The sequence below is a fragment of the Gossypium hirsutum genome, chromosome A13 (assembly GCF_007990345.1).
Source record: "Gossypium hirsutum isolate 1008001.06 chromosome A13, Gossypium_hirsutum_v2.1, whole genome shotgun sequence".
In the NCBI taxonomy this organism is placed as follows: Eukaryota; Viridiplantae; Streptophyta; class Magnoliopsida; order Malvales; family Malvaceae; genus Gossypium; species Gossypium hirsutum.
The window spans coordinates 108316513-108326393 of NC_053436.1; the positions used below are offsets into that span (position 1 = coordinate 108316513).

Here is a 9881-nt window from a genome sequence, read left to right on the forward strand (position 1 = left end):
GAGTTTTACGTCTATTTATAGCAATTTCTCAAAGGTGGCGAGGCGAATAGAAACAATCTAAGAAGCAACTCAGTTAACTTCCCAGTTATTTAATTTGATTATCGAAGCAAAACGAAGGAGGTGCATGCACTGGTCGAAGCAAAATTTATACGATCAACCATTCCATTATAGCCAAGATAAAATCAATAAATAAGAAGATTGCCTTCCGTTTTTTCCCAGTTCAAATATCAGTGTAATTGATGGGTACTTGTTAGCTCTCAAATTTGAACGTCAATGCATGCAGATAAAAAATACTGTAATTTATGGCATCCAGCAAAACCATCATGATTTTTTTTTCCTAATTAAACGTTGTAAATGGTTAGGTATTAATTTTATGTAATAAATATTAGAATTTTTTCACACGAATATAATAACATTACCCATGTGACCAAATAATAATATGACCTATAATCATAAACGAGGGAGCTGCACTGGTAACAAGAAATAGACAAGTTGTCAATAATAATACAATATTTGCAATTTTTTTTCAATATCTTAATTTTCAACTTCGGCAATATGAAAAAAAAAATAAATCAATAGTTCAAGTCGGTCGTTTTTATAGTTATGTATTTGGTTAGGAAAACAAATATATACAAATAGATAGAAGATAACATGTCCGCATCATTAGTATGGAATTAGAGAGGTACAAGAGTCAAATTGAGTCGACAGTGACCTGATTTTAAAGAAAATTTTATATCTAGTACAATCAGTAGCTAAGCTTGAAACATTTATTGGGTCCGAATTAAATTGTATATTTTTACAATAGTAAAAATATAATTTAATCATTTTAATAACTTATATATTTATAATTTCTAAAAAGTTAAATCAAATTTTTATCATTTTTTGAGAGGTCAAAATATAATTTTACTATTATTAATTTTAAATTTTATAAATTATAAAAAACCTAAATTAAAAATTTAAATTTTATAAATTATAAAAAACCTAAATTAAAAATTTACTATTTTAGGGGAGCATGGCCCGCCTGAATCTTCACTACACTCCCCCGAGTACAACTCCATTTATTATTTAAGAACATTAATATATTCAAATATAATCTTATATTAATATTTATATGTTTATAGAATTAAAATTTAAAATTATTTAGTTTAAATACGGATCGATTTAAAGATAAAAATTTCTTTTCCTAACTCGATTTGAGTTAGATCGAGCCTAACTCAATTGATCTTTAGTTTCATTTTCTAGCCCTATAATACGATATTAGCAAGCAAAGGAAGTACACTGTAAAATTATTATTCGTACTATTTATCTTTTAGTGTCTTAAAATTATTCCGTTCTAAATTAATTTTAATTCAAATATATAATAAAATAAAATAAAAATTAGTTAATTAAGCTCCAAATACCCTTAAACTATTACCCTCATTCTAATGGTTTCCAAATTTCAAAATCTTTAAATTATATCTTCAATAGTGCTAAATCAATCAGGTCTTTCCCTTCTTAAAATTATTAGTTTAACCGTAGAATCGTTATTCGAACTCTTTGTTATTTATCTATTTAAACGATAATTATTTCATCAACTATAAATATAAAAAAAAATTCTACAAACGAGGTTAAGATATCGATGCACATTATTATAATTTTTTAAACAACAATACATGATAAATTTAACACGATACAATTGCGTGATTATTGCAAATTATAACATACTAATACAGTACAAGAACGCAAATCACGATTATAGTAATACGGTAAAGGACTCAATTTATTATATGTAACTTCAATTTTGAGCGAAAACCGGGCTTTAACTTGTCAAAGCGGGCATGCTTTTAATCGGAAATTGGTGGTGAGAGAGAAGCAAAGGCGTGGAGTTGCTCGCCGGATTCGATGTTCTTTGCGCGGTCCGAAAAGGCAAAACGAAAGAAGTCCATGAAATCAAAGTCCTTGTAAAGCTGAGGATGTTGCTCATCTATAAGCTCTTTGGGTGTCTTAATTATGGTACCCTCACCTGGAATGGCAAAGGCTGCTATTGAATATCGATCTTTATCGCCACTCATCATCACTCTATGATTTACTGCTTTCAATCTCCCATTACTCCATGCCTTTGATTTTTAAAATCAACATGAATAAATATTTTATGGTAGTAATTTAATCTATATATATTGAGGAGCAAGAAGAGAGCTATTCAATGTTTGAATTTAAGACTTAATCGAGCTCAAGAGTCGAGGATAGTGCTAGGCGACATGGCCTTGCCCCTTGAAACGATGGTAAAATATTCTTAAGTCTCTTCAAAAAGTAAGAAATTATAATGTAATACAATGGCAAAAATGCACATTGCCCCACTCAAATATTTTAATTTAATTTTAACCTTTTAAGTTTTTTTTTGGCTTCATCCCTATTGAATCTGGTGTAAAAAAAATTGTTATCAAATTATTACAAGCACTGAATTGAATTAAAAAAAAAAACCTAAACCCAGGATAGCATTAGGAAAACAGTTTAGCTTAAGTTCTATTTATATACATTAATATAAATTTATGGGTTAAGATCCATTTCAGTATTTTACATTCATTAATATCCTATGCATGCTTAATCACTTTTTTTAAGTATATTTTCATATTTAATAAATAGATCCTACATGTGGATTATATGCATTTAAATGATGATATCATTATATTCCATACTAATGAACGAAAAGTAATTGAGTGGATATTAACCCATAATTTTGTATAATAATGAATGCAGAAAGGTTAAATATTTTAACATAATTATCGTGTAATATTTTAACAAATAATATTATCACATATCACTATATTTTTTTATGTTATAGTAAACTAGAAAAGAAAAAACTTGCTCTATCAAGAAAAAAGTACAAGGCATTTTCCAAACAAAGTCAATGATTGTGAAAGTCAGTTCTTTTACAATTCACAATAATTGACTTCCGTTGGCTTTTTTTTTTCTTTCAACTAAAGGTTGAAGAAAATATTAAAGAAAATCTCAAATTTCTAATTATTCTCATAAAAATAGTAAAAATCAAAATTATTATTTTTAAATCAATTTTAAAAAAATCTAGAGTATAAATATATTCTATTTTCATATTTTATTTATATAGATCATGCAAATTAAGTTTAGAGTAAATTAAAAACGGGATATTAACGATATACATCAACGTACCTTGAGAGGATCTCCAACCACAAAAACAAAGGAAGAAGGAGATAAATTAGACAACTTGATCCATTGGCCATCCTTGACCTCAATTTCTAGCCCTGAAACTTGATCCTCACAAATTACTGTGCTAACTGGTTTTTCTGTATGAGCAAAGAGTCCACTCTCATACTCCCCTGGTGGAGGGGCCATGTATTTCATCATCCGCACCAATGTTTTATAGTTTATCATCAGTGACTCAAATTTCTCTCCTAATCCGTAACTTTCAAATATCATTAACCAGATCAACTTATTCAACTCTTCCATTTGTGTCGCCAATGTGTGTACGGTGTCACTGTAATAAAACATCAAACAGTTAGACATGCATAATACCACATGTAGTCACACTTGCATGAAATTAGAATCCCATCTCATATTATTACTGTAATTATTTTTTTTTAAAAAAAACCCTACATTCCTCAAAAACATTCCAACAAATTACTGAAATCAATTTGAATAAAAAAATCAATTTGATTTACTTGAATTCAAATTCGATGCTACTCAATGTAACTATAAAAACTCAATAATTTGAACTCACTCAATTTAAACTGAAAATTATCCAAATTTAAGATGACTCAATGAGTAACTCAAAATAATTAAAAAATTTAAAACATAAAAAAAATTATTACCAAAAGCGTGGGTGATCATCAGGCCACATAAGTTGAGCAAATCTTTTAACTGAGTCATAATTAGAGGCATCTCCAAGTCCAAAGCCTTCATACAACAAAGAAACTTGACTGCATGGTCCAACCCAGCCATGGTAAGGCAAGGGACTAGCGTTCTTTTGTTTCCTCTCCAATGGGACCTGGACCAATTCTTTCACCAATCCGAACATCTCCTCTCGGACTTTCTTTGATACCCTTTCGTACACCACCTCGAAACAACCGTAAGTTTCACAAGCCTCTCGAACCCTCTTGCACAAATGGTGCCACCCATCAGTTCCTCGCTCTAAATCCGATGACAGGAACTCAATGACTGGGACTACAATTTCAGCATTGACACCCATGTTCTTAATTTTTATTTTATTTTTATCTATGCTCTAAGGAAATGTTTTCTTAGACTAAATGAGCTTGTAAATTAACTTGGTTTCTCTTTACGTAGAGATTTACGTCTATTTATAGCATTTCCTAATGCATCCATCAAAATCACGACGAGTCTTGTTTACTAATTCTCAACACAAGTTGAAGGTTATTCAAGATTCAAATTTCATCGATTAAAAAAATTGAAAACAAAGATATAACAATCCCTAAACCAGGGGCGTGCACTGGTGGAGTGTGTTGATATATGATTCGAATGTATATTTTTAAACCATTCAAAGCATATATCAAAATCATGACGACTCTAAAACATATATTAATTATTAATTTATGTAGCCAATATTAGAATATTTTTCACATGAAGATAAAAACATTAACCAAGCAAAACCGGGGGCGTACTTTGGTCCCAAAAATAAATTCCTACTTTGGTATTATTGGTAAATTTAAAAAATTAGATACTGAATTTTTTAAAGTTTTAAAGATAAAGTATTTAAACGAAAATGTTAAAAAAATAAAATAAAGTAAAGATAAATGTAAAAGTTATACATTAATGCATGAGAAGCTCATTATCAATGAGAAATTATTTTATAGATCCTTTCCATCACATCATTTAAGGTCCTTTTCTGATATTTCAACAAATTTTTTCGTGTCATTAACAACAAGAATAGGGGCAAAGCCAGAACAATTTTTTGTGGGAGGAAATGAAATTTTAATTTTTTATAGTTTATATCTTTATAATTTTTAAAGGATTAAATCAATTTTTTATAATTTTAGGGGGCCAAAGTGTAATTTTACTTTTACTAATTTAAAATTTTAAAATTTTTTAAAGAGCCTAAATAGCAATTTTCTATTTTAAGGGGACGGGGCCTCTGCCAGCCTCCTAGATTCGCCTCTGAGCAATAAATTATTTTATGGATCCTTCCCACCACATCATCTATGATCTCTTTTCAATTATTTAATGACATTTTAATAATTTTTTTCATGTCATTGACACATAATTTTGGTAAATTTTTTACCCTGAACCCCGAACCGTAAACTCTTACCTTGAACCTCGAACCTTGATCCTAAATCCCAAACCTCAAATCTAAACTTGACCCCGAGTTTGGGGTTCAAGGTTCAAGTTCGAGGAAAGGAACATGGTTTGAGTTTGGGTTCGGGGTTAAGATTCAGGATTCTAGGTTTTGGATTTGGGGTAAAAAATTACTAATATTTTATGACAATGACATAAAAAAAATTGTTGAAATTTCATTAAATAATTAGAAAGAGACCATCAATAATGTAGTGAGAATGGTCCATAAAATAATTTCTCCACCATCTACTTATCATTTTCCACTTTTTTCATTGAAACAATTTTATCATTTACTTTTTATTATAAATTACAAAACATATTTAAAAAATGAATCACTCAAAATAATTATATTGAGTTGATTTAAATTTTTTTCAATGGATTACCGTTAAAAAAAGTACATAGTTTTGAATTAAGTCTTAAGAGGTTGAATTTTCAAATTTCATCAATTAAAAAATTGAAAAAGAAGAAATAATCGATTATATAATCATTAGCATTATACCCTGAAATAAATAATGAATTGTTTATTTATTTTATTATTATATATAATAGTGTAATAAAAATTAAATTAAAAAAAATTGCAACCCATAGAAATGAAATCCAAACCATGATTGTTTTCATTCATAAAGGAGGAAGCTAAGATGAAAAAAAGAAAACGATTGTTGGAGTATTTCACCAAATTGTTGAGAAAATTGAGAGCAACAGTATAATATGGAATGCCCATTTATATGGTCAACCACTCAATTATAGTCAAGATTAGAAGCAATAAATGAGATTGTCTTCCGTTGTCTCCCATGACTGTAAATTATGGCTACTTGTTAGCCCTCAATTTTGAACGTCAATGCATGCATGTAACAAATACTGTAACTTACGGCTATTAAATTGGTCATCATCAAATTCATCACTATTTTATATTTACTAATTAAACATTAATTTTGTGTAATCAAATATTAGAAATTTTTTCCACACGAATAACATTAACCATTTAACCATTTAACCATGTGACCAAATAATAATAGATAAACTATAAAAATAGTCATTTTAGTTTTGGATTATATTTTAGTCATTTATGTTTGAAATGTTACGTTTTAGTCACTTATGTTATCATTTTGTTACGAAGAAGCACTCTGCTGTTTAGCTCTGTTACCTCCCTAACAGCAATCCTGCGTGGCAGTCAAAATAGAAAAAGGAGACGAACAGTTTTCTTTTTAATTAATTAAATTTATTTAATTAAAAACATATTTGCGTCCCAGTTGATTTAAAATCCATTTGAACTGCCACGCAGATTTGCCGTTAGGGAGGAACAGAGTTTAACGACAGAGTGACCACTTTGTAACAAAACGATAACATAAGTGATTAAAATATAAACTGAGGTAAATAATAGCAATAACATGACTTATAAACGAGGGAGGTGCATTGGTAAAAAAGTTTTCTGTTTTCAATATCTTAAATTTTCAATTCTGGCAACATTAAAAAATTAATAATTATATTCGTTGGTTTTTATAGTACTGTTGAAATGGTTTGGAAAACCAACATGATAGTCAGCTAAAAGACAACATGTTGATATTATTAGAGGTGTTTAAGGTTCAAGTCTGATGGCAGCGAAAAGAATTTTAAGTTGGACTCAAAATTAATTTAGTGTTAAAATAATACAATATTAAAAATATAATATAATATTTATATTTATATATTTTTATAATTAAAATTTAATATGTAAGGATAAAATTTTCTTACCCAGCACAATTTGGATCAAGACGAGCCTAACAAGACTCTTTGATAGTAGAGGTGCTCATAATCGGGTTGAGCTGGGTTTAAGTACGATATTAACATACTTTATATTTGTTCAAGTCCGATCCGGTCTGAAATATAAGTTTAAAATTTTGCCTAAACCCACCCATATTTGCAAAAGATTAATCAAGCCCATTTTAGATCCGCCCATGTTATTTTAAAAAAAAATATTTATTTTATTTTATTTTAATATCTAATAATTTTCTTAACTTTTTATTTATTGAAAATTTTTATATAGTCATCTTAACATCATTTTAATGTTTAACTAGAGTAGTATTATATATTTAGTATATGTTTATTTTTTAATGTTTTCTAAATTACATAATATATAAAAATAATATAATATAAAGTGTCGTAACCATTTTTTTTGGAAAACGAAACGGGAATCCACTTGGATTTTAAAAATGAAAACGAAAAACTGGGAGTCGCCACCAACCCTTTTTGATGAGGTGTGGTCGGGTCACCTTAAATTAATCATTTTAATAAAAGTTAAGATTTACTAAAACGATAATTTTTGGTCTACGAAAATTAGAAAATGAGTTCGGGAGTCGGTTACGCACGAGGAAGGATTAGCACCCTTGCAACGCCCAAAATTGGTACCTAGTTGATTAATTAGTGTCTTTGTTGTCGAAAACTTGAAAACTTGGAAGACTTTGAAATACGATCCCTTTTTGCAAAAAAATGCTCAAATGTTAAAGACCTTTTTGTCTCGAAGTAATAAAACACCATGTCCAGTAAGTTAGGACACGACATCTCGAACTTGAGAACAAGCTTGCCTTTATTTAAAATTAACGTGTTTTAAAGGATATTCGGTTAGTTAGGGTGAACGAGGAAAATTGAAACCCAGTGAGTTAGGGTACGTTTCCTCAAATTTCCAAACACCAAATATCGCCTTTATTTGCGAAAACGAAATGTCATACCCAGTAAGTTAGGGCACCACACCTCGCATCCCCGAAAATAAGCATTTTTAAAACTCGTATTGTGATTTAAAAGAATAATCCGTGATTTAGGTTAAAAGAGAAAAATTGAAACCCAGTAAGTTAGGGCACGATTGACTCGAATTACCAAATACGAAATATTTACTTTTATGAAAGAATTATTTTGGGTTAAGTAAAAGTAGTATGACATAAGTCGCAATAAAATGGGATAATAAAAGGTGCGTAAATGACATTAGAATAACCATAGGTGCAGATGTGAAGGATAATGATAAGGGCAAATATAAAATTAATGAGTAAAAATAATAAATAAACTAGGAAATATTCGAAATCGAAAGGAACTCGTAATAAATAAACAATCATTATGTAAAGCTAAAGAATGATAGTGTAGTAATGATAACAACAATATTAATAATAGTAATAATATAAGCAATAATTTTGGAATGATGTATGAAAGTGTATATGTGTATATATAAATAAATAAATGATATATAATGTGAGAGAAGAATAAAAAATGAAATAAGAGTATTTAAAGAGTAATGGACAAAAATATAATAATAATAATATAATAGTAGTAATAATGATAATAATAAAGTAATAAATCATAATGATAATAATAATACTAATATAAGTAATAATATAAGTAAATATAGAGAGAATATGTATAGTAATATAATAGTATCTATATAAAATTAATTAACCTAATAACAAGACGATAATACTAGTAATAATAATAATGTGGAAAACAATAATAATAATATATTAATAGGAATAAAAGAAATATATTTATAATAACGATAAATAATAATAAATGATTACAATAATAATAATGATAATAGTAATGGTAAAAAGAAAATATATAATGTGACAAAATCAATATAAAATTAATTGGTTTAATAATATGATAATAACAATAATGATAATATGATAATGAAGTAGAATATAAGAATAATAATAATGCATTAGTAAGAATAATAATAGTGAATAAAGAATGAAAGTAATAATAATAATAATAAATTTTAACGTATATATAAGAAATAAGTAAATAAATGCACACTAAAATATATATGACGATGGAGCAAAATATCTAAATATGAACAATATAAGGAATTTTAGAATAAATGATAATAAAAGATTTATAATAAACAATAAAGGAACTTCAAATAAATAACCTATAGAACAATTAACACATGAAATTTAAAATAGACAATATATACATATAATAGTTTAAAATATAATATATATATACAAATTCAAAATATACACAATGTAAAAGTTTAAAATAAATATTGCACACACAAGCTTAAAATAAACGAGATTTAAAATAATACAACAAAATGATAAGAGTTTGAGGACTGAATTAAAATCAAAGTAAAATTGCGGGATGAAAATCGTAAATAATAGAAGCTATTAGGGACTAAAATAGGGCGCGCACAAACTAATAGGGATGAAAAACGAGAATAGACCAAACCCCAAAACGACGTTTTAACGCAAACCAATTTGAAAAGTGCGCAAAATCTAAGGGAAAATCTGAGAACAAAAGGAAAATAAAAAGGGATTAAATTAAAAGAGACAAAAATGCGGAAGGACTACGCGCGCGATTATCCCTCTTAACAGAAACACGCGGATCCTCTGTCGGCCGGGTCGGGTCATCGGGTCACTTCAGTGAAACGGCGTCGTTTTATATTATGGGGGCCTAAGTGAAACAGTGTCGTTTCACTAAGGCTATTTAAACCATTTTTCTTTTAAAATTTTCATTTCTTTCTTACTTCAGAAAAAAAAAAGAATGAAACTTTGAAATTCTCTCCCTCTCTCAGTCTCCGACCTAGCTCCGGTCGTCGGACCACCGCCGTCGCCGTC

At 28.3% G+C, this 9881-nt stretch overlaps 1 protein-coding gene across 1 annotated transcript; it reads right to left on the reverse strand.

Annotated features, from left to right (window-relative positions):
* Positions 1-1607: 1607 nt before the first annotated feature.
* On the reverse strand, positions 1608-4287 carry LOC107938033 (probable 2-oxoglutarate-dependent dioxygenase AOP1). Its single transcript, XM_016871067.2, has 3 exons — positions 3825-4287; positions 3166-3490; positions 1608-2096 (listed from the first exon to the last, which is right to left on the reverse strand). The coding sequence occupies exons 1-3, from the start codon at positions 4199-4201 to the stop codon at positions 1824-1826; spliced, it is 975 nt and encodes a 324-aa protein (XP_016726556.1). The 5' UTR covers positions 4202-4287; the 3' UTR covers positions 1608-1823.
* Positions 4288-9881: the final 5594 nt, after the last annotated feature.